A 25,469-nucleotide genomic window follows, 5' to 3' on the forward strand; every position below is an offset into this window, starting at 1 on the left:
CCAACAAGTGGAAATCGTGTAATCTCCAGCAAGATCTCTCAGTAGACAACATGGATATATTTTTGCACTGTATATTCTCTACTTTGGGTGAATAGAAATCTGCTAACCGGTCAGATCAAAGCAGTGTCAACGTATCAGGACTCTTGGGGGCACTGAAGATATCCTCTTTGCCATGTCTGGTTGTTGAGATTGGCTCTTACAGGAAGAGAGACACGTCTGATTGGCATGAATAATGAGATGTCATAGATGTGGGCCACATTGGTTACATGAGTGTGGTTGGTTGCAGGATTCAGAAATGGTGATCTCTGACAGTATCCTAGGTCACGTGTTCTTGACATTGGTCATGATGCTTCTTTTTCATCAAGTTTGGTCTTGTTTTCTCCACATGTATTACGAGATATGCTGGAGATTGCCAAAAGTCATCAAGTGACACCAAAGACACAATTGGTGAACGCCAACTGTGGCCATTTATATTGCCTCATTCCATCACTCATTGATCCATTGATAGCAACCAACTACTTGTAATATTGAGCCAAGTCTTATGTAAACTACATCCTCTTGCAGAAGGGGAGTGAATGCACACAGTGGGAGTCCTAAGACGTTCTTTAGAAACGGTGTTGCAGGAAGGACAATTTAGTGATGTTCAGCCTTCTGGCCTATGTTTTTGACCTCTAGCCTTCAAGGCCTATTGCTCTCATATTTGGAGCAAATATCAAGATGGCTTTTGCTGTCGATACAGCAGTCTTAGGAATATGGGCAGTGTGATTATCCAATTTTTCCCTTTGGTTGAAGGTTAATGCTAACTATTTGAAGTCTTGAAATTCATCCAGCTTCTGACATTCTAGTTATGTTTTGCCTCTTTGGATGTTTTACTAATGGACCAAATTATTTTCGTTGAGTACCTTTTTTAAATCTGTCCAAAGGCCGGGAACAAAAGCGAGGCTGTGTAGATTCCAGGCCAAAAATGATGACCGTTTGTCCCTTTTGCAGGACTGCCCGCAATGCCCTCTCTGCTGTGTGGCCCTTTTTCGCCCCCACATCCTCCTCACTTACCTGTTGTGGGCTCCGGATGCCTCTGTTCATGGTCTGAATGGTTTGTGCCTCGGGCTTCTGGTTCATGGTCTACATGGCGCAAATGTTTTTTGTCGCAGTATACATTGTTGAGTTCAAGCTTTCATTGAAGGTCGAATTGTGCTGTGCTTTTGCCACTTTAGCGTTGATGTGTCTACAGTTGCCGCCAAGCATTGCTCCTGCTTATCCTTTGCATATAGGTTGAGCAGAGGTGGGGATCTCCTTTACTACCAATTCAAACTTTTCAGATGTTGTTCCAGTGGATGGATGCTCTTGACGACGTGAAACAAAACCGATTCGATGGATGTTTTCTTTTATCAAAAAGCATTGTACAGCCTCGTAAATTTTGCATACAAAAAGGCACAGCTGGTGTTGGTTTACTTGCAGATAAGAGGAATATGGCAAAAGATCTGATGAAATATTGACAGTTCAGGACTAAATCCTTTCTTAATATGCAACAACCTATTTTCTTCCACCATCCCCTCCTGTAAATCCCACTTTGGCAATGTTTTAATGTCAAGCTATGTACATCATTATTGTCCTGTAGGGAACAGGGTCTTCTAGTGGAGGTTTTTTGTACAACAGAACAATGATAGTTTGTGTTCCAGGAAGTGGTTATTTGAGTTTTGGACTAGAGTTTCTGTGAATTTGCGAAATTGAGATTCGATGAGCAGGAGCTAAAACCAGCTTCTGGGTGTCGGGCATCACCTGGAGCTTTCAGAGATGATCCTTTTAACTTTTTGGCCATTTTGTATGACGCAATGTGTTTAAATGCATATTAAATGTGTTATAATTCTTCTTTATTATCATTCTCAAATACTCAAAGTTAATGTCACATTTACATGTTTGGAAGGCACCAGTTGGCCCTAGAAGCCAAAGTAGCTCCTGGCAGCTGTTGGTTTCAAGCGAACCAGGCTCTACTGTGCTAGAAGAGCAGGAGCTAAATAGCTCCCGGGTCCCCTCAATTTCGAACCCTGCGCTTCACCCCACCAAACTTTGGCTACTCTGAAGTGTTTGGACGTCAGCATATTTGCCTCCTCATTGGCTAGTGTCTGTTTTGGCTTTTATTTTTCCTTCTGGTAGGCACATGACCACGATCTGAAACAAATGACCTGATGCATGCTGCTTGTCCCAATTGCCTAAATGGGGGGGGGGGGCAGGAGTATCTGATATTATTTTTTTTGCTGCAGCATTCCCATGTGTCTGCTGTGCATTAAATTTATTTGCATCCTAAAAAGGTCCTTCTGTTGGCTGCTCTCTGGAGCTACTGCAACTACTTCCTGGGTAGACTATAAAACACCCTCGAACATTTAGGAAAACGTAATGTCCTGTAAAATGTCTCTGCCCAATGGGTGTAGTTCAATTAAGTTTCTTGGTGGAGACATTAGAAAAACCAATGCTTTTTCAAATTTGCGCTCAAAGCTGCTTTGTAGCACACACAGTAGGAAATGTTCTTAGTCCAGCAAACAACCAGCTGCTCCTGTCCTGTCTGGGAAGAAATACAGAATAGAACTGGAAGGGGAAATGAATATCCAAAATATTTGTCCCCTAATAAAATGTAACTCAAAACAGTATTGGATGTCATTTCCAGTATGGCGGTAGGAGTAAAATATAATGGCTGTAACATATTTTACTGCCATTTTTACTATACCATGGTATGGAAAACAACCTCCTGCACCTCGATGAAGGCATTTCCTCCAGAAAAACTAAAATCCTGCAACATCCCAATGTAATCCAATGGAACTCTGTAATGAGGTAGAACACCTCCTCCCAAAACTCGTAATCTAATTGAATTATCACCAAAATTAGAGACAATAACAGAAAACGAGTTTGTCAGACTAACCACAGGTATTGCTCCATAGTCGTTCAGGCTGAAAGAAAAATGTTTTCCATCAGAGTTTTGAGGACGAAAAAGAGAAAAACTGAACGTAAATGGAGAAGCCATCAATCTCTCTCCACCATGACAGGCTACAAACTATCTGTCAAGGAGTATAAAAATGCAATCTTTGAAGCAAAGCGTCAGACCCTTAACACTAGGATAGAGAAGGCTCTTATCGAAATCCAAAGAACTCTTCTCTGTTCTCCAGCAACTTAAAGGTCCAACTATAGAGTCTTCACTCACTATAGATGACAATTGTCAGAGTATCCTGGACAGTTTTGGTCAAAAGACCCTGCAGCACCAAGTACGTCTCAAGACACTGATCAAGTATCCAGTGTGCATCCCTTTTCCTTCTTGAAACGTTCTGTCCTCTGCATTACTTTACAGTGTGGGTTGTATTTTGTAGTGTACTAGAAACGTCTGTTGTGATAATAAAGTAGATATTTGTATACAACCTTGACTGGACAGTCTGTTTTATCATTGGGTAATAATTGTATTTCTCCAGCATTGGATCTTTCATGGATTCACATGCTTAGAATATTCCCCGTCGTCAGACTGGGACCCCTCGGTACACATATATAGCCTTTTCCAATAGGAAAACTTCCGACACTTTTGTGTCCTATCTACGTCCTTTTAGGACCCGCCTACGCATGCTCCGTAGGACGTCCCCGTATAAGAGGCCCGCCCCCGCGGTTCCCCCTTCAGATTTCAACCGTCTCCAAAGTAGTGGGATCTCCTCGCGTTGTCTTACTATTTTGTACAAGGTTGCATTACTGGAATTTGAGTACAGAAAATGTCCTCTAACAAAATTGGACAAGGACGTTTATAATTTGCTTGTGTTTCCAATCTGTTCGGGTTAATTCTGGTGTACCAGAGGTATGAGGCTGATTGATGGTTTAGAAAATGATATTCATCCCTGGACTACTGGTAACTCGGAAGTTGATTTGTCACACGGGATTCAAATGATTTTCATCACGGGGGCATGTAGATGTTGAAAATTAGGGGGCAGAGGCTGGATACTTGTGGGACTCTGCAGGAGATTGGTGTTTGAGGTGTGTGAAAGCACCATCAAGTACGACACAGGCAACATATCCACTTTTCTAAAATAGAGCTTTTTTCCTCAAATTTCAGGCTGGAGTAATGCCCAACTTGCCCTATGCTAACTAAGAATAAGGATAGTCTGTGCCATAAACCTCAACTTAAAAGTCTGTCTGTGTTCAAAACCTATGCTTGCCCTCACAACTAAATCTATACAATGTGTAGGGATGTCAGAAACCAATGAAACATTGTTCAAAGTAAAGTTCAGAGCTTCTTCCAGCTCCTGGTATGTTTTCAGCTTTTTCTTCCTTAGACTCTGAACAGTTCCACAAAAGGATCTTTGAGTTCCCTGCCCCAAGTTCAACAAGGTTCCCAGTTAATTCAACGTTGTAAGCTTTCAGTTCACATGGTATTCTTTTAGGATTACTCACCATTCACTTGGCTCTTCTTTCTCTTTTAGTCACTTCCAGACTGATGAAACAAAACAACTACAATCTGCTTGTTTTCCTTGGCTTACTCCAAGTAGGGGTTACTTGGTCTAGGTGCAGTTGTCAGACCACACGGTCCACCCATCACAGGTCACACAATTGATTACGCTTGGCACTTCATAATGTTAATTGATTCTTATTGGACTACTTTGCAACCATATGTCTCCTATAGGGGAGGACTGGTATCACAAGTATGACACTCACACAAAAGATAACATTTGTAAAACCTTTATTAACTTCGTGGGGTTTGGAAAAACACCTACTTTGCCCTATAACTAAGATGGGAGTCGTCTCGACCATAAAATAATAAAGACAACCGTCTTAGTTGCATCTGTTGAATCAAAATGGCCTATGCTACAAAAAGCCTAATGCATGCCACATCTCTTGTACAAAATGTGTAAAGGAGGTATGTATATAAAAGGAAAATCAGTGTTCGGCAAAGAATAAATGTGGCTGAATCGGACAGCTTGCAGTAAGGTAGTCTCTATAGGCAGGATGACACACTCTGGCTCGGGCTTTACACTGAAACAGTTTGGAACGTGGATTGGGGCCCGCTTGGCCTTCCACATTAAAGGCTCCTGTTCCAGTCTTCTCCAAATAACGAAACAAAAAGTTCACACTGGTCCCCCTCTGCCGGGCTCAGACCTTTCACAGTTCAACATACCTGCCGGGTCTCCCTTCCCCAAGATCTTTAGTCTTTGGGTCTCCCTCAGTCTGGCTCAGACCCCTTTTCGGATGTTGAAGACTTTTGAATGTGCGGGTCTTCTTTTACAGACCACTGCAGGACCTCTTCGACTGAGAATTCATTGTTTAGCTTCTCCTTCACTTTTGTTTCTACAGTCATTCACTTTTATTGTCTCAAACAATGTACCTTTCACAGAGACTTTCGAGTGGGCTACTCCTCGCCTGACCACTCTGTTGCTCTGTATCGCTGATACCACAGCTGTTCTTGCTTTAAAGTTAATTTGCAGGTATACCTTTCCTCCCCCTCATCCACATGCATGCAGCCTTTGCTTGTTATATTTTGTTGCAAACTTCAATCTTTCTTAGCACACACCGGTCTCTCAGATCACTTGCCAACTCACCGGCTCTGTGTGGTTCTCTCTTGCTTTTTCGATTTCTAATTCACGAGTCTGGGTTAGCACCACAGGATTGGCTTCGCTTCACCCAACTCTGTCGTTCATCCGGGAGGGTCACTGGTGTCCTTGAAACACAATATAGTCTTCAGTATTGGGATCTGGCCTTCTCCATGTGTCTTTCATATGTAAAAACCTCTTGTAGGTAGCTCTTGGGGTTTTCAGCCCGCTGCTCTCGTCCCTTGATCCGTTGCTCTGCTCGCACTTGTGTTCCACCTTGCTCAGAGTATGTCTCTAGGTTCCGCCTTTTATCCGTGCGAGGAGAGTTCATTGGAATCAGGTGAATGCACTTGAAGTCAAGTGCCTGACTTTGCCTGACATAATTAGCGGGACATGTCCAGTACGATGTATAAGAGTTAGTCTTGTTACTCTGTCACCTTCTTCCCCGGCCTAGTGCTTGTGCAGAAAGGGTGCGGGGGAGTTGGGACGTTGGATCCTAAAAAATAGGAGCGTTAGTATGGGGGGAATACTGCATCTCACCATCGGCTGACTCCCCCCCCCCCCCACTCCCCGAAGACACCTCACCCTGGTGATCCTCCTGCACTGGTCCACCCCCAAACTCTGGATCCAAAGGTGATGGCCGTGCCCTGGCCAACTGAGCGAGAGAAACCCCTGGGAACTAGTCGGTGAGACACCCTCTGGTTTCTCAGACTCATTTCTGCATTTGTTAATTTATACTCTTGTTTCTTGGCAGTTTTTTGGCTCTGCCAACACATGCCTTTCACACACTTCACTTTGCTTTATTTACTCCTTGTTATCACATTGCTTTCACACTAACCAATAATGCTTATTTGTCTTTTACATGCTTCACCAATTATCATTATTTATTTTCACTTGGCTTCTCAGTGTCACATTGTTCGTATAAACACATCGCTTTCTCTACATTCGTGCAGTATTTTCGTTTCACTTGTGTATAACTTTTCTTTTGTTCTGTGTTCAACATTGATTAAGTACTTTGTAATTCTCTCAACACTTAATGTCCCTCGGGTCACCAGACCCCTCAATTATATGCATTTCTTTGTTCGGCCCTTTCTTTGGCCCAGAGTAAGCCCCTGGAGCTCTCCGGTTGGAGTGCTCTCTCCCTGGTACTTGCCGGTATGTGGCAGCTCCTCCGGGTACTTGCTTTTGCTTGCTACCCTCTCTCACATTGGGAGCAACGGTGAACTGTGCTCACATGGTCTTGATGTTTGCACTACCTCCTGCAGCGAAGTGGCAACTTCTGTGTCCCCCAGTTCCAGCTGGGGACACATGGCTCGGATCTCTGCAGGGCTCTGGACTCTCTTGCGGCTCTCTCCACCCTCAGCATGCTTCCCCCTATTGGCTTCCTTCCAGCTCTCCAGCAGCCGCCCGCGTCCTTTTCACCAGCTTTTCCGCTCCAGCCTGCTTCATGGCGTCCTGACTTCCCAGGAGGTTCTCCCCTCTCATGTGGATCACTTCCTGTTATATGCACCAGTAGCGTCTTAAGTGGTTGCAGGTGGATGTCCTTTGACTGACTACATTTAACTCTATCACTGGGACATGCCTGACTTTTAGATGGTGTTCTACCATCCTCTTCCTCGTCCCAGTACCACATTGGTGTGTATAGGTGGTAGTGTATTCCTCCTAGTCGCCTCTTCCTTGTCCGTCTTTAAGGGACCTGAATGGGATATATATGGAATGTGTGTCAGTGGGGAAGAGTGGTAATAATCTATGAAGGCTGATGAAGGGTAGCATGTATTTTGAACATTTCTTGATCAACCCAGAGGAGGTGAATGTGGGTCCGATTGGCCCATAAGAGAAGAGGTTCTCCTTGTTCTTTTCCCTTTTCCTTTGTAGGGATGTTTTACCTGAGGGTTGTTTGGTAAAGAAGGAAGGGAGGGGGTTTAGCAATACCCTATAAAGGCTTCATAGACTGAGTATTCATTGTGAAATGGAAATGCGGGATAGCGCATTTCACCTAATGAAACACCCTCCTTCCATTCCCCAAGTCTCCTCCACCCAGATGATCCTCCCTCGCATATCCACCCTTAAGTTCAGATCCAAAATCGATGGCCTTTCCCTGGCAACCTGAGTAGAGGATTCTGGGGAGACGGACGTGAGGATGGCTTCAGGTTTCTCACAGGTGAAAGGTGGCAAGTAGGTTCTTTCAGTTCGATTTGTGTGGAATGAGGTAAGCCACTTCAGTGCGGATTCCTATTTGCCACATTCCAACAGTCTTTTCTCAAGTTGGTGTTGCATGGCTAATTGTGTCGAATGCTGCAGATATGTCAAATAGTATGAGGGAAGATGGGGTACCATTGTCTGCATTTGTTTACAGGTCGTCCCATATTGATAGAAATGCAGATTCTGGTCCTCTCATAGGTCTGAAGCCAACTTGCATGTAGTTGAGAATTCCGTTTGTTTCAACGTATTTAAGTAGTATTTATTTATTTATTTTATTTATTTGCATTTTTAAAGCGCTCACACAGCCCGCGGGCATCGAGGCGCTGATACAGGAATTGTTTTTTTTTTTTGCGTGATTTTTTTGTTTTTTTTGTTTTAGTTGCGTATTTATAACGCGCCTAAATACCCAGAGGTTTCTAAGCGCGGACCCGGGGATCGAACCTGTGTTACTTCGTGTCGTCTTGCTTCTAAGGTGAACACGTTGCCGCTAAGCTATCCTCCCGGGACGATCTTGTGTGCATGGTTCTCCAAGATCTTCGCTGGGGAGGGCAAGTTGGATATGGGTCTGTAGTTGCTTGTGTCTTCTGCACTTTTCTAATACCCTTTTTACCAGTGGTTTTATCGATTCTGATTTGAAGGAGCTTGGTACGATTCCTTGTTTTAAGTGATATGTTCATTAGGTTGTGGAAGTCTGTCGCTGGGGTTTTGTGTAACCAGTTCCCTTCCATTGGCCCAACAACCATCTGAACACTTGCTGTCCTTCCTCAAGCAGCATGAGCGCTCTGTATTGCATAAGGGACATGCAGTTTGTGATTAATTACCTACATTCACCTTTTCCCAGAAAGGATGGCAAAGTATGACCTAATTTGTAGTTTTGATTTTCATGAATGAAAATGTTTGTTTGCACTTAAAAAATCAAATCCATTGAGCAATAACAGAGCAACCATCAGTTTTACCGCACTGCCAGACTATGAGTTTATTGTTAAGGGGAGGAGTTACCTCTGGCCAAGTGCGAGAGGCGAGCCATCCTCTTAGTGCCAAAAACGGATGGAATTACCACAGACTTCTGCTCCCTCGCCATTGCACATAGGATGAATTCAACTGTGTCCAAAAACATTGCGGATCGTCTCTAAAGTGGCAAAAGAAAGTAAAGTGTGATCTGTGTTTTTTCTTATAAACTTGATGCTTTTGGTAAGCTTTGGCTGTCAATTTAGGCTAACAGTGGTTTGGTTTCTTTCTTTTCTTCTTTTTCTTTCCTCACCATAAGATGTGTTTTATTTTTGTATATTACGCTGCTTTGATGTTTATAGTGTTGGAATTGTGTTATGTAGAAGATGATCTTCTTTTATGTGATTTGCAAAAATAATGTTTAATTAATGAATGAGAAATGCAAATGTAAATGTTGAAAAAGTGTGTTGATCAAACTAAAAACACCGGTTTGAAATTGTAAAAAAAAGAATTTAAAGTGTGTGGATATATGAAATCTACTGTGCTGAAAATCATTGTTATTACTGCAGAACTTCTCCATTAAGTGCACTGTTTGCACATAGGCATATGAGCATAAAGTAGTAAAAAATGAGGACCTGGAGGATTGGAGAATGTGTGCTCATTCAGTCGGAATGTAAAAGGAAAAGACTGTGGTAAACTAGTGTATTCTATATCACATCATGTGTATACATGCAATCAAATCACATTGTGGCAATAGGAGGACAAGAAGATGGTTTACTATCCATTGTGTGCATACATGGAGATGAAAGGGAGAGGAGAATGTTGATTGCAATTGCATGTGTGTGCTCACGCAAGCCAGGCAGTAGGAGGAAGAGGATGGTAAATCATGTGGTGGAGTAGGCTTTAGTATATATGCACAGACTCACACGAGAGGAATATCATGTGGGATATGATGTGGTCTTCTGTCCGGAATTATCTGGAGTTTACTCAATTTTAAGTTGATGTTGAGAGGCAAAAGCTACTTGGTTGCACCCAAATAGCTTTCATCCGCAATATAATGGAAGTTTTGTTTAGAACAACATCTACCGCTTTGCAGCCTTTGTGCTAGGTCTGTAAGACCTCGCTCTTAGGGAAATTGGATAGGATCAAACGGAACATTGAGGAGAGGAAAAAACAGTGGGACATTTGTGTGAATATTAGTAGAGGGTTTCATTTGATGTGTAAAGGTTTCACTTTTTGTCTTCCTGCAGTGCCCCAGTGACTGAAAGCCAGATCCTCACAGACATGGAGACTGCGGCCTCCAGCCAGGAAGGAGCCAGCCACACTGAAATGGGCGATGCAGAGTCGGGCAGTGAAGGTAACATAGCCTTTTGTGGTTTTGATTTTCGTAAGGGATTGTCTTGAAACTATTAACAGCAAAACTTCTTTTTTCTCATTAGCTAACACAGGGGTACGTCAAAACTAGATATCCCAGAGGACCCGTGCCTCTAGAAAGCTAGGCCGCCACTCGCATGTTCGACTGCAACTGACTTCACATAACGTTTGCCAATTCTTTCTCTATAATACAGTATCAACAAGAGTTTTCATCCCATTTTGTTACTTTTCTTCGAGTGGTGCCATTTCAGTTGCTTTTCTAAAGTCACCCTTGATCAGGACCCCTGCCTCCCCGCCTTGCCTCAGCACATTTGTGCTCCAAGAAACTAGTCTGATTAGTTTGTCTTGCTTTCATTTTCTTCCCATTTTTTTATAGTTCCAAGTTACTTCTGGTTTTAGTATTTACCTCCATTTGTAGCCCCGGTTGCCTGACAGTATTCTCCAGGGTCATGTAAGGAACTCATTGTGGCAACAGTAAAGACAGACACAAGTGGGCACAGTTCAAGAGTGTTTATTAAACTAAATAAATGGGTGAGAAAAACACCTAATCTAAACCTAAAACTAAGATGGGAGCAAGCTACGACCACTGAAGAATAATCAAGCAGTCCTAATGCGTCTTGTCAAATAAAAAGGGCCTATACTAAAAAAAAAAAAACTATTGCCAATCCTTACCAGTAAGTTACAAAAGAGTGTGGGATAATGTTCACCAGAAAAGAAAGAAGTGTTCACAAAATGATATATCAGGATGATATGGCTGGGTCTCCCTGCCCCACATTTTATGCACGGGACAAGGCTGACTACTTGAGCACCTGGGCCTCTCCAGCACGAGGTTCATAATTCCATTCAATGGTACCAGAACCTTCACGTGCCAAGTCTATTTTCTGCAAAGTTTCTTGCCTTAGAAGGCCTTCTGGATCAGAAACAACAAACAGACAAAAGTTCCTTCTGGGGTCTTGCACCTTGGGCGATTGCTCTTCGTCCCTGGGATCTCCCTCCATCAGGTTTGGATCCTCCTTGCAATGTGGTCCTCCCTTTCCGTCGGGTTCACTACAACACTCTTTAACACAGCTCAGGAAGTATTAGCAGTGTTCATGCTTTGCTCTATCTCATTAGAAACAGAGGTTTCCCTTCCCCTAGCTTTCTTTCGGCATCCCTTTGTCAGGTTCACAATTGCCTTAGCTCACAATACGTGGGCCTTCCTCCCTCAGGTTCACTACGGCCTTTCACTCTCCAATCTTAACAAAATGTTCTCGGGTGGATCATGCCTCATCCCGATTAGTAGGCGTCCCTCAACCAGGTTCACATTTGCCAATTCAACAGTCTACTTCACTTTTATCTCGATGCAGGATTTACTTCTCTTTGCTTTTTCCCTTGGCATCCCTCTGTCGGGTTCACATACCCATTTTAACACGATGTTCACTTTACTTTTCTAATGCAGTTCCTGATTTGTATTTTGTATTTTATTGAATTTATATAGCCCTTTACTCCAAAGTGCTTTACATGAGAACAAGTAAACAATACAGCAAGCATGAGATGACAATTGAACCACAACCTGAAAACAGTATAAAGAACAACCTACAATATTGCAGGGGTGAGGAGGGTGTAGGGATGGGAGAGGTGTGCAAGGGAGTAGTAGAAGTTAAAGGATGTAGGAACGGGGGAAAGAGGGAATGCAGGAATGTGAAGGAAGAAGAGAGGAAAAGGAGAGACTAGATGCGAGCAGGGGGAAGGAGGCAGGTGAGATGGAAAGGGTAAGGAAGAGCAGGAATAAGAGGTGCGAGTAGAGGGGAAGGGAGGAGGAAAGGAAACATGGGGCATTAGGGAGGTGAGTAGAAGAGGTAAGATTTTAGGGAAGAGCGAAAGGAAGGGTAGGAGGGAGATGAGCGGATGTGAAGGGGGAGGAGGTTCCAGTGGAAGGGAGCAAGGAGTTGGAATCAGCGGAAGTGGGAGGGGGCGCAGGGTGGAGGAGGAGGAGAGAGTAGGAAAAGATTAGCAGAGTGTAGAGAACGAAAAGGGGTGTAGAGAGAAAGAAGGGAGGAGAGTTAGGGGGGGCAAGACCATCGAGGGATTTGAAAACAAGACAGAGGAACTTGAGCTGGGAGTGAAAAGAGACCCAGCCTAGAGAGGTGAGGGAGGAGGAGATGGGATCAAGAGGTGAGAGAAGGCATAGGGAGCGGATGGCAGAATGGTAGATGGATTTAAGAGGGGAGAGATGAGAGTAGGGGAGTCCAACGAGAAGGGAGGTACAGTAGAAGAGTCTGGAGAAGATGAGAGAGGTAATTAAGAGTTTAGTGGCGTGAAAGGTAAGGAGGGGTAGAATTTTACGAATGTTGTAGAGGTGAAAGCGACAGGATTTAGCATTGAGAGAAATGTGGTGAGATAGAGGAGAGGGACAATATGGAGACCAAGGTTACGGGCATGGGGAGAGAAGGAGAGCTGGGAGGGGGGAAAGAGATTGAAGGGAGGAGGGGAAGGAGGAGGAACAGTGTTAGCCAGAAAGAAAAGGAGTTCAGTTTTGTCAGCATTCAGAGTAAGGACGTGTGAGGACATCCAGGATTTAATGGCTGAAAGGCAAGAAGAGAGTTTATCGTGAATGTCAGGAGAGAAGGAGGAGAAGGATAGGAAGAGCTGGGTGTCATCTGCATAGAAATGGTGCGAGATGCCAAAAGAGGAGATAATAGGAGATAAGAATGAGGTGTAGAGCAAGAAAAGAAAGGGGACGAGAACAGAACCTTGGGGAACGCTGTAGTTGAGGGGAAAAGTAGGGGAGGAGGTGCCACCCCAAGAGACAGAAAAGGTGCGGTTAGAAAGATAAGAGGAGACCCAGTTAAGAACATTGTCCTTGAAGCCAAATGATGAGAGGGAGTTGAGAAGAGGATGGTAGACTGTATCAAAAGCAGCGGAAAGGTCAAGGAGAATAAGAATGGAGGAGTGCTTTAAGTAGCGTGCAGAGAAGAGGGAGTTAAGAACAGAGGTGAGTGCAGTTTCTGTGGAGTGCAGTGGGCGGAAGCCGGATTGGGTGGAGGGAAGGAGTGAGTGGTGAGAGATGAAGGAAGCGAGTTGAGAATAGACAATATGCTCAAGAAGTTTGGAAAGGAAGGGTAGTAGAGAGATGGGTCGATAATTGGAAGCAAGATGGGGTTAGCAGAAGTTTTTTTGAGAATAGGGATGATAGTAGCGTGTTTGAAAGGAGAAGGATAAGTGGAAGTTGAGAGGCAGATGTTGAAGAAAGAGGTGAGGTAGGGAATGAGGAGGGGGTAGATTTTAGGGGAGAGGGAATAGGGTCAGAGGGAATAGGGTCAGAGGGATAAGCAGTAGGATGAGTGTTGGATAGCAGTAGAGTGACATCAGAATGTGTGACCGGAGAGAAAGAGGACATAGAGAAGGAAGGGGGGAGGAGGCGGAGGATAAGGAGAGTAGGAGTAGGAGGGGGAGGAGATGATAGTTTCAAGGAGATTGACGACTTTACTAGTAAAGGAGGAGGCAAGATCAGTAGCAGTGAGAGAAGAGGTCGTGGAGGGATCAGGAGTAGATGGAGAGAGAAGTCGGGCTAAAGTTTGAAAGATGCGCGCGAGGGTGAGAGGAATGTGACTGGAGAACGTCAGACTAGTAGGTACATTTTGCAGAGTTGAGGCATGAGTCGTAGAGGGTGTGATAGGAGAAGTAAGCAGATTGGTTAGAGGGGGAATGGGTGTTTGATCCACTGACATTCAAGGCGCCTGAGGCGGCAGCGCATAGAGGAGAGATGAGAAGAAAGCCAGGGTCGAGCAGGTTTGTGAGAGGGGTGAAATGGTGAGAGGGGGTAGAGAAGATCAAGAGTAGTAGAGAGGGAGGAAGTTAAGATGGAGGAGGCATCAGAGGCGGAGGTAGAGGAGAAGTGGGAGAGGGGGGAGGGAAGAGGAGAGGGATGCTAGAAAGAGGGTGGGGTTAATGCAGGGTAGGTCACGCCGGAGAAAAGAGGTAGAGGATTGAGTGGGGGAGGAGACGGGGAGGGAGGTGAGAGGGAAAATGAAAGTAGAGAATGATCAGAGAGGTAAGTGGGAAGGGAGGAGATGGGGGAGGCAGTGAAGGAGGAAGTAAAGATAAGATCAATAGTAGAGCCAGATTGGTGAGTAGGAGGGGAGGGGAGGGGAGAGAGTAGGTAGGAGTCAAGGATGGAGAAGAGAGGAGAGGAAGGAGGGTTAGAAGAGAGGTCGAGATTAAAGGCACCAAGTACAAGTAGTGGAGTGGGACTGGGGGAAATAAGGCTGAGGAGATGGTCAATGTCTTCATAAAAGGAGCAGACTGGACCAGGGGGGCGGTAGATAATGAGTAAAGAGATAGCATGAGGAGAGTTAAAGATTTTGAACATGAATTCAAAAGAAGGGAAAGAGGGTAGAGAAGTAGGGGATGGAGAAGAGGTGAAGTGTGGGTGAAAGAGGAGGCCAAGACCACCTCCACGTCCAGTAGAGGGGGGGAACATGTTCAAAGGAGGAAGAGGAGGAGGAGGTGAGGGAGGCAGGAACAAGGTATTGTGAGGCGGGATCCAGGTTTCAGTGATGCAGAGAAATTGAAGGTTAAGGCGTAGGAAAAGGTCAAGGACATCAGAGGTTTTGTTACAGATAGATCTGGTGATCCAGAGGGTGACGTCAAAGGCGTTGGAGGTGTTAGTGAGAGGAGGATAGATGAGGTTGCAGCGATAAGATGAGATGTTGGGGAGAGGGATGGAATGGGTGTGGGATGAGAGGGGAAGATTGAGAGAGGAGATGGCCATTAGAAGAATGAAGAGTATTGTGAGGGGGAAAGGGTGGGGGAGAGGGGGTGACTAGCGGTATCGAGAGAGAGAAGGAAGCATAGCAGGGAGAGTGATTAGAGTGAGTCAGGGAGGAGGGGTAGCTAGAGGGAGTATGCATGAGAAGTAGAGCAGTGGGTGGGGGAGGAGAAGGGGGATGGGAGAGGGAATAGGAAGGGGAAAGGCACTGAAGTAGTAGTGCTATGGGGCGGAAGAGGAGACACTCTGGCTTGGGGTGTGGGGGTGCCGGATTAGTCAGTAGTTGGTGAGATCACAGCCTACAGTTAAAGAGGGGGCTGGGGATCACTGAAGCCTGCAGCAGAAGAAATGGGTAGCGAGAAGTAGGAGCAGTAGGTGTAGAAGCGGAAGTACAGTGGACAGTGAAGGGAAGGGAAGGGAGGCCAAGACGGTGGAGGAGAACTCTACAGCACTCAGATGAGAGAGCCAGCCAGAGAGGAGCTGGAGTCGCAGGTGTGGAAGCAGAGGCACAGCAGATCGATAAAGGAGAAGGAGAACAAGGCAATGGAGGGGGAACGTTGCAGACCACAGTAGATGAAGTCAGCCAGAGAGCAGTTAGAGCCATGGAGTAGAAGTAAAGGCGTCGCGGTCCGGTGTAGAAGCAGGCCGCCGGGGGGGGTGATGAGGGGCACAGGAGGAACAGGTAAGGAAGTCACGTTAGGCAGCAGCAGGGGGGGAACAGAAGCCTGTGGTGGGTGGAAGAGAAGTCAATGACAAAGGAGGAGAACGATGCAGTCCGCAGTAGATGGAGTCAGCCAAACAGAATCTTGCAGTGGGTGGAGGAGAGCACTGTAGTCTGCAGTGGAGAGAGGCCAGGGAGCGTCAGGAGCTGAGGGTGTAAGGCGGAGTTGCTGCGATCTGGAGTGGGTGGAGCTGGCTGCTGGGAGCAAGTGGCCCGTAGGAGCAAAAGGACAGGCACTGGTATTTAGGAGGATCCACAGGCCTTACAATGCAACAGGAGCAGCACAGATGGAGCAGGGTGCAAGAGGCGAGCAAGTAAGTCCACAGTAGCTGATCAGGTCCAAGGATGGCAGGAGTAGCAGGGGCACAGAAAGCCACAGATGACAGAGTAGGCAGTGGGAGGCGAACAGGTGAGCCTGCAGTATTAGAAGCAGTCTTGAGTAGGTGAGAAGATGAGTCCACAGGCAGCAGGAGGTAAATGGGTGAGACCGCAGAAGACGAAGCAGGTCAGAGTAAGGGCACAGCACAGTAAGCCAAGGATGAGGGAGCAGGCAGGGAGTAGAGCGGGTGAGCCTGTAGTAGTAGAGCAGCCCTGAGGACGGCAGGGGCTGTAGGGGCACAGAGGTCCACAACTGATAAGCAGGCAGCGGGAAGCAAGCAGGTGGGCCCGCAGGTGGGGCAGCAGGTGAGCCCACGATGGACAAAGCAGGTCCACGGGGCAGCAGGTGAGGCAGCAGGTGAGCCCACGATGGACAAAGCAGGCCCACGGAGGTAGCAGTGAGGGTGCCAAGGTGAAGGAGCTGCAGACCGACACAGGTAGAATCAGTAGAGAGTAAGGAGCAGCTGGCCTCGGATGAAAGAGGCAAGGTGGAGAGGCCCGCCGTGTAGGAGAAGGAGGTGAGCGGATGAGCCCGTACTTAGTAGGAGGCAAGTAGGTGAGCCCTCGGTCAGCGGGAGCACGGGCGTTGAGGCGGAGGAGCTGCAGCCCGACAAAGATGGAGCCATTCGGCGGGTGCTGGAGCAGCTGGGCTCAGTGGTCTCGGACCTTCACAGGAGGAGCCATGCAGGGGGTACTGGGGCAGCTGGCAGGAGGTAAGCAGATGAGCCCTCAGAAGTAGAAGTAGGCCCGCGGCCGGCAGGAGCACAGGCGCCAAGGCCGAGGTGGAGGAGCTGCAACCCGTCACGGGTGGAGCCGAATGGCGGTTGCTGGAGCAGCTGGACTCGTAGGTCTCAGGAGCACAGGTGCTGAGGTGGAGGAGCTGCAGCACATCAATGGTGGAGCCGTACAGCGGGTGCAGGAGCAGCCGAGGTTCGGCCTCCACCTCGGCATGAGCACGGGCGCTGAGGCCGAGGTGGAGGAGCTGCAACCCGTCACAGGTGGAGCCGAACGGTGGGTGAGGGAGCAGCTGGGCTCGGAGGTCTCAGGAGCACAAGCGCAGAGTTGGAGGAGCTGCAGCCCATCAACGGTGGAGCCGAACGGTCGGAGCAGCTGGGCTTGGTGATCTCAGGAGCAGAAGCGCAGAGGTGGAGGAGCTGCAGCCTGTCAACGGTGGAGCTGTTCGGCGGGTGCAGGAGCAGCTGGGCTCTGAGGTGTCAGCCCGTCATCGGTAGAGCTGTTCGGAGGGGACTGGAGCAGCTGGCCTCAGAGGAGAGATGCAGGGCGGAGAGGTCCACAAAGTTGGAGCAGGTCCAGCAGGCGAGCGGTAAGCCAAGGAGGCAATGGCAACTGGAGACGCCTGGAGCTGAGACCAGGAATGACGGAGACAAGGATTAACAGCCGTGGGACCACTGGGAGAGTGACAGAGAGGAGGAGGTCGCCATTTTGGAAAAATCCTCGAGGCGGGAGGCGAGCTTGAAGGAGGCCAAAAAGTGCTCGAGAGAAGATGAATCCACGAAAACAGGTGTCCAAGAGAGGCACAAGATGTTAACAAGGTGAAAAGAGATGGATTGAAGTTGTAGATTATACAGCTCTCAGGCCATAAGATTCAGCCTGATGAAGGGAGACGTCGGATCAGGCGTCCGATGATTGAATGCCCCCTGCTGGTCAGCTTCAATATTTACTCATCTCATCAAAGATGATAAAGATAAAAATGATTTACTCATCTCATCAAAGCGGGGTTCAAGGAGACTAGGGGAAACAAGGGAGGACAAAATAACTATCTTACTAGCCTTTTGTCATTCAGATTGTGCAAGTGCAGGGAATGGGAGAAGTGCAAGGGAGGGAGTGGAAGTGCAATTAACTGTAGGGTTGCAGATACAGACCCTTAAGGGCTGTGGAGCCCAGAGGCAGTGCAAGGGCAACTGGACATGCAGAAGCATGGGCCTGAGTTCAGAAGGTAACCAGGTGACCAGTGTGCGGAGCAGTCGGGTGCATCAGCAGGGGAGAGGAAGAGAGAAAGCCGAAGTGAAAAGAAAGGTCTTGAGTTGCTTCCGGAACCGTAGGTGGTTTTACTTAAGTTTGAGAGAGGCATGGAGGCTGTTCCAGAGTGACACCCCAGCCGAGTAGATAGATCTTCCCCCAACTCGCTGCTTGGAGAAGCGTCTGACCCTCAGAGAGTTGGATGTGGATGAGCGGAGAGCGCGAGAAGGAAGATGTTTTGGAAGGGAAAGTTGGAGCTAGACCGGTCCCAGACAGCCTTGTGGACAATGCAGAGGGTCTTGAAGTTGATCCTTCCAGTAATGGGGAGCCAGTGAAGACATTTTAGAGCTGGAGAGATATGATCCCTGGGTTTGAGGCCAAGGACAAGTCACGCAGTCCGTTCTGGATAAGTTGTAACGGTCGAAGAGTAGAGGCAGGAAGATTTAGAAAGAGTCTGTCACAATAGTCCAGCCTAGAGAGGACCAGAGTTCTAGAGACATTGAGCTTCTGGGGAAAGTGAGAAAATGAAGAATACCTCTGTTGAGTTGCAGCTGATAGTTTGACTTCTTGGAGACGTCAGAGATGTGAGGAGGGAAAGAGAGGGTGGAGTCGAAGATGACACCACGGTTCTTAGCCTCGCAGGATGGAGCAGGAAGTGGGCCCAGAGTGGACGGCCTGAGAGGAAAGGGGGGAGCAGGTGTCCCAATGAGGAGGATCTCAGTCCTACTGGAATTAAGGCAGAGATCAATGGTTGCACACCATTCCTGAATTGCGGCCAGACAGTCCGGTATGAGTGAAGAATTAGAGGTGGCTGAAGGAAGCCTGAAAAAGAGCTGAGTGTCAGTCGCATAACATTGAAAATTGGAGCAGAAAGTAGCGATGCATTGTGCAAGCAGTGCCAGGAAGTGGTTGAAGAGCCAGGGAGAGAGGTTAGACCCCTGGGGAACACCACAAGTAGAGAGAGAGATAGAAGAGAGGAAAGACGCCAGTTGGACCTGAGAGGGTCAGTCGGTGAGAAAGATCAACCAGGCCAGGGCCGGATCAGTAATACCAAGGTTGTCTCCGAGATTATTGAGCAGGATGGCATGGTTGACTGTGTCAAAAGCAGAGGATAGATCATGGAGAATGAGGCCAGAAGGGAGATTCAAGTCAACATTGGAGAGCAAGTCTTCACAGGTGTTCAGATGAGCAGTTTCCATGCTTCTGGCAGCTCTGAAGCCAGACTGGCGGTCATGGAGGCAACCAACAGATTCAATATGTATATTAAGCTGGGAGATGGGCAGCTGTTCCAAGAGTTTGCCCAGGAAAGGAGTGCTAGAGATCGGGAGATAGTTAGCCGGGGAGGAAGGATCGGCCAAGGGCTTCTTTAGAAGGGAGTGCACAAGAGTGCTTAAGGGGGGAGGGGAAAGTTCCAGTGGCAAAGGAGTGATTGCAGAAATTGGCCAAGCCTGGAGCAAGGGTGTCTGTGGTCCTTGATAGTTCTGGATGAGCAGGAGAGAACCTGCTTTGATGAGATTTTCATAGATCAGTCTTGTCTAGAAACATCGTCTGGGGTGAACAGGAGAAAGGAGGAGGAGAGACGGCCTCAGATGGGCCATAAGTGGTAGAAGAGGAAGAAGAGGTAGAGGAATAGAGGGTGGACAGGATGTCCTAAGTTTTAGTAGTGAAATGAGAGGCCAAGGCCGTGCAGAGGGCCTGGGAGGAAACAGGAAAGGAAGAGACTGCAGCAGGATTGGCCAGCTCTTTGCAGATTTTGAAAAGTTCGGCCGAGTTGTTAGATGCTGCAGAGATGTGGGCTTGGCTGGAGGCTCTCTTCATAGAGAGGACAGAGTCTGTACTGCCTTTGGAGAAGGCGGCAGGCCACTTTGTCAGTGGGTGCACCCGAGACCCTCCACTTCCTCTCCATCACCCTACACTTGCGTTTAAGGGTGGCGAGGTCAGAATTGTACAAGGGATTTGATGTGACCTTTGTAGGACCACTCTGATGACTCATACTGCCCTTTATTATGGCCTTCTGGTACTTGAAGCTTCAACACAAAACAAAAGGGTTACCAGCGAGCGTCCATTCGAACAAGCACTGCTGCGGCGCCTGACCACTCGGCAGCTGGGTTTTCCCAAAAGTTCAAACACACACAAGTTCTTTGTTCTCGAGTTCCTCGCGTTCATATAATTTTGCCACTTGCAACCTTGGGCTCAACACAGCTCGGTTTGTTCTCAGCTTCCTCTGACTCACCGGCTGTGCTGAACCCATTGGCTTGTCTTACTTCTGGAGTCAAGGATGGTACCACAGTAGCCAGTGTGCCTCCCCGCCTGTGTTATCAACGCAGGAGGCCCATGTGTACCATGGACACCTGTCACACACACGACAGCTGTACTTCCCGGTCGTGGGAGGCTTCGGGTGGGGGGCTGAGTTGAAAAGGGCAAGAGCAATTCCCCCCTTGTCCTTTCAGATCATGCTGCCATTCACCTACACTTGTATTGCAGGTTTGGAATAGATGCCACCTTGTGCGCTTGCAAAAACAAAGAGGTGATGGCTGGAAGGTTTAGAATGAATCTTAACCACTGGCATTTCTCTGGGCAACCATCCAGACCATCGTTCTTTAGCTGCCAAGCCATTACAGAAGGGGAAAGACCATATGCAAATCAGGCTTGACCCCACCCCAAAAGATCAGTCCAGCCCGAACTGCTAGGTCACATCCCTTCTGCATGAGACCATGAGCATCCCAAAACATGCTTCGGCCTTGTTCTTTGTTCCTGAGTTCATATAATGTTGCCACTTGCAACCTTGGGCTCAACACAGCTCGGTTTGTTCACAGCTTCATCCGACTCACCGGCTGTGCTGAACCTGTTGGCTTGTCTTGCTTCTGGAGTCGAGGACGGTACCACGGTAGCCAGCATGCCTCCCCGCCTGTGTTATCAATGTGGGAGGCCCCTGTGTACCATTGACACCTGTCACACCACACGACAGCTGTACTTCTCAGTCTTGGGAGGCTTCGGAGGAGGGGGCTGAATTGAAAAAAACCAAAAGAGCAATTCCCTCCTCGACGTCCTTTCAGGTCTTGCCACCGTTCTCCTCCACTTGTACTGCCGGTTTGGAATAGCTGCCTCCTTGTGCGTTTGGCCTTGCTCTTCGTGTGCTCTCATGCTCTGCCTTTTATCCCTGTGCAGAAGGTAAAGGGCCGTCGGGTGTGTGCGATTGTCCATTGCCTGACTCTGCCTGGCCCTTGGATTGGGACATGTCAGGTAAACAGTTTTAGTATTAGTCCGTTGTTTGTCACAGTGTGAGAAAGTGTTCATGTGGGGAAAAAGAGGGTGGTGGGGTTTCTAGATATCCTACGGGGTAGGATGGGGAAAAGGTGTCCTATGGAAGGGGTTGGTTCGTTAACACGGAAAGGTGAGCTTTGTAGGGTTTGTGAGATGAATAAGCAGGATTGTGGGAACGGTAGTGGTTTCCAAATGCAACAGGGTTTGGGCTTCTAGGGGCTGTATCAAAAATGGAGGGGTTATTGGTTAGGGGGATTCTTTGGGTGGAAGGGAGATAGATGAGATAGATGTGATACAGCCTAAAAAAAGCTTCAGAGACCTTGTTGTCGTCTCCTTCTTCCACATTATAATACTCCATCTCATCTGGTGTATTCTCCCAAGCATAACTCCGGGTTCCCCTACCTAGGAGATCCTCCCTCGCTTGTCCGCCCCCAGGGTTGGGATCTGAGAGTGTCAGCCCTTCCCTGGCCACCTGAATAAGGGATTCTTGAGATCTACATGGGAGAATACCCTCAGGTTTCTCACAGTGACTACTTTTACCCATTTTCAATATAGGTACTGCATACTGATGTCTCAGTCGTTGATGCTTGACGTCACTGCTCTGCCTTTGTATATGTTTTTTGTTCTGCAAACCAGCTCAGTCATTATGGATGATTTTCCATAAAATTATCATAATACGTGTTGTTTTAGGGTGTAGGCTGAGAACCTCAAGTAGTTAAGCATCATATCACGTTCAGCATTTATCTACGGATGTAAGTCAGTAGTCGGTTCATAATCTATGTGGGAGTTTCTCCAATATGTACCTGCTATATATCACTTGCCTAACCCTAGCATGCACCTCATCCCTGAGGGACTGTACTAGACATTCAGAACTGTCTTCAGTATTCATAAATATTAAATTCATATATTCCATATTGTAAACAAGTGACTGAATGTCATTCTGTTGGAAAGACAACATGCTATCCCGGGTTAGAATGCTAGTCACGTTTCACAAACATATAGCCGGTCAAAGAATTGAGGTGGCCAACTGCTTGCTTTAGTTTTCATAAAAGCCAGTTTTATTAAAAGAGAAATGGGGTTGGCAAACCCTTCACTATCCCTAACCTAACACACAATTTCCTACCTAACCCAAGCTAACATAAGATTTTAATACAACACTGTTCTATCCCTCATACTAATACAAAATATATTCAGGAAGATGGCATTCAACATAAAACACACAGTGCATCACCAACATTTCCCCCTCTCCCATGATTCAAAATTAAAAAAACACAAATCAAAGTTCAGTTCTGATTCAATGATTTCCACACAGGATTCCTTGTGTTGCACAAGGATCGGCGTTACAATCCATTTTCCTCAAGGCAGCAAAATGCCAGAGAAGGTGAGGAGACTTTCTCTTGAGTCAATCCCCACAGTTCACAAAAGGCCTCCAGGTTCCCTTCCCCAACTTAAACACAGTTTCAAAAATAATAATCCTCCACGTTTCCAAACAATACAACCCAGTCATGATGATTTCTTCTCCTAACAGTTTCAGAATAGCTCAAACAATAAGAAAAAAATGGTCAGGATGTTTTTTTCCTCCTAATAGTTTCAGAGCAGCAATTATAGTTCTTCTTTATACACAACTTTTGCTTCAGCATGTTTTGCAATGTTCAATATTCCTACCCCTGGTCTATGGTCCTGCCCGACCTGCACTACAATCCCTTTCCTGCTAGGACTGATCTCCTGTCTCTACTATCTGACAGATTTTAGTAACCCTTTATTCTTCATCAAAAGTCGCTTTAAGTTCAATTATTAAGGGGTTTTGGCACTGCTTGTTTCACTCTTCCTTTTAATGATCTCTTTTGCGCAACAACCAACTTTCCTTCAATTGACTTAGGCCGTTCTTGGATCACGCAATCCCTTTACTTAACCCACAACTTTCTTAATCGGAGTCTTCAATTGTCTTTGGCCACACTTGACTTATACTTTCCTTCAAGCAACCCTTAAATCCCACAAACTATTTTCCACCAGCCTTTCTTTACAAAGAAAAGAACAGTCTTTTAGCTTCAGCCTTGTGTGTTTTCTGCTTTCCCCTTTAGTTCAGTAGGTATTGAAATGAGATACAATGAATTACTCTCATTCTCTGGGAAGTTCTCACACTCAACTTGTCTTTCGCTTGCCGTCTGAGATGAGCAGTTGCATAATGGATTGTTACTTATTTTCAACTCGCATGTCCCTTTCAACAATGGGAATCATTTTAAAGCTCCCGCAGCGTGACTTCTCATTTAACATTTGCTTGTATCGCGGCCCGGGGTTTCGGAATTCATAGAAACTCCTCGGCCTCTTAGAAGTCGTCAGCTTGACCCAGCAAACCTATACTCGTGCCGCTGCTGCTTCAGGCTTCACAATGTTGCCTCAGCCTGCCCCTTAAACACTCCTGAATTTGTTTCGGAGGGGACGAGTAATCAATTTCAGCATTCGACACTTAAGTGTCCTCCGTGGCACAACCTCTGCAATAAGGAGTATGAGCTTCTCTGCCATTCACGGGACAGGATTTAGACCTTTGAAAATCTTTAGACCTGGCGCGCTCTGCTTCCACCAGCTCACTTACCCTGTTACAGCCCACACTTCTACTGTGTTTCATCTGCTTCAATTACTCACACCTGCTGCTGCTTCACATACGCCTGCTCTCCGGTTTGGGGAGGGTCTTTATAGTGCTTGATTACACTCAGGTCTTGCTTATTGCCCTCAGGCAGGTATCTTTGTGCTTCTGCTTCATCCTTCCTCGTCTCATTACTACGAAGATTCTAGGACTTGAAGTCCCCACTGGAAACGTTGGTTTTATTCAGGGTTTGACTTTTTCAATAACACACAGGGATTTTAGGACATTGGTCTGCTCCCCCCCCCCCGCCCGTTCCCAGGGACTGGATCAGCAGAGGTCTGCTGTGCCCTGGCCATCTAAGAGGAGTCTCTGATCGCAGTTTTTGTGTGAATTGGTGTAAATTTATCATAGCAGACATATTATGGTTACGATTTTAGGCTTTGTTGGACAGAGGCATAACTTGCATCACAGTAAACTGCATAGCTCAGCCCCTGGCACGAGCCTGGGAATAGATCATTATCAACCCAGTGTATTCAAGGTTATAATTCCCTAAAGCTAGGACTAAACGAAAGAGGGGAACCGTCCCCCGTAGTTCCTATATCTTTGCTCGGGTGGGTTTGGACTCTTCTTCGGGGAACGGCAAATTTGCAGACCTCATGAGGCACAGAATAGGACAATGGACCTCATTACGAGGTGTGCGCAAAGGGATACCGGGCACCGTTAAGGACATTGGTGCCGGTAATCCCTTTGCGCCCTATTCCGAGGTCCCTTAGTGGGTCCCTTCCTTAACGCCAGGTTTTACCAGGCGTTATGGACGGGGCCCATTAAGGGACTTGAGAGCTAATAACGGTACCGCAATTTGCGGTACCGTTATTAGCGCCTTCCCATTGAGTCCTATGGGGGCTGAAATGGGAATGGGGAATGGCTTTTTCAATGGGGACTTACCGGTCCCGCAAAGGTCGGACTAGACCGGTAAGTCCCCATTAAACGAGGGCGGACTCGGTACCGGTATTGGAGGTAGTCATGGCGCTAATAGCGCCATGACTACCTCCAACCTCGTAATGAGGCCCAATGTCTGTGATGAGGATTAGGTCTTCACAGGCTTCGCAACAGCAGCATCAGCTGAGATGTGCCATCAATGGGCTACTAAGGTTTGCCAGTGTAGCAGAGAAGGGCTTATATCTGGAATATAAATCGCCTTTCGTGAGAAATAACAGGCAGTGGCCAATTTAAACATCTTGCCTGAGAAGTGTCAGTGCTTTCCCTTTAAGCGTGCAGGCCATCAAATCCCTGGGGTACCCAGCCATCTCAGGTTTACCCATTTCGTGTGTGGGTATGTCATCCAGTCTTGAGTTTATGCTTTACATTCTGGAACCTGTAGTTTTGCATTCCAATTTGAAGTCCCAGGATTCAAATAAAAAAATCAGGTCTGGACATTTGACTCATGCATGCAGTGTCGAATCTTGAGAGTTCTGCAAGGCAAGACCATTGGGAACCAGAGGTCTCCATTCTGCAATTCTAGCGCGCCATTTCTTAACCCGAGAGAAAGATAGGCCGTTCTGCACATCCTTTTAGGAGGGGCCTACCCATTCACTCTCCGCAAAGTGGTTGTGACCGTAGTTAAAAAGAAAGGATGACTGGCCATAGAGAGTATGAGAAGAGGGGAAAGGGTTATGATACCTCATGGGTGGTAGCTCCAACATGTTCCCATGCCAC

General features: G+C 47.0%; 1 protein-coding gene across 5 annotated transcripts in view; it reads left to right on the forward strand.

Annotated features, from left to right (window-relative positions):
• Positions 1–25,469, forward strand: part of PIEZO1 (piezo type mechanosensitive ion channel component 1 (Er blood group)) — a 960,480-nt gene that overhangs the window by 647,919 nt on the left and 287,092 nt on the right. For all 5 annotated transcript variants that reach the window (XM_069635852.1, XM_069635881.1, XM_069635891.1 and 2 more), the window contains one exon: positions 9,953–10,059. In XM_069635852.1, coding sequence (XP_069491953.1) covers positions 9,953–10,059 — 107 coding nt within the window. The remainder of the gene's footprint in view (positions 1–9,952; positions 10,060–25,469) is intronic.

Source organism: Ambystoma mexicanum, chromosome 1q (assembly GCF_040938575.1).
Source record: "Ambystoma mexicanum isolate Mex_15411 chromosome 1q, UKY_AmexF1_1, whole genome shotgun sequence".
NCBI classification, from domain to species: Eukaryota; Metazoa; Chordata; class Amphibia; order Caudata; family Ambystomatidae; genus Ambystoma; species Ambystoma mexicanum.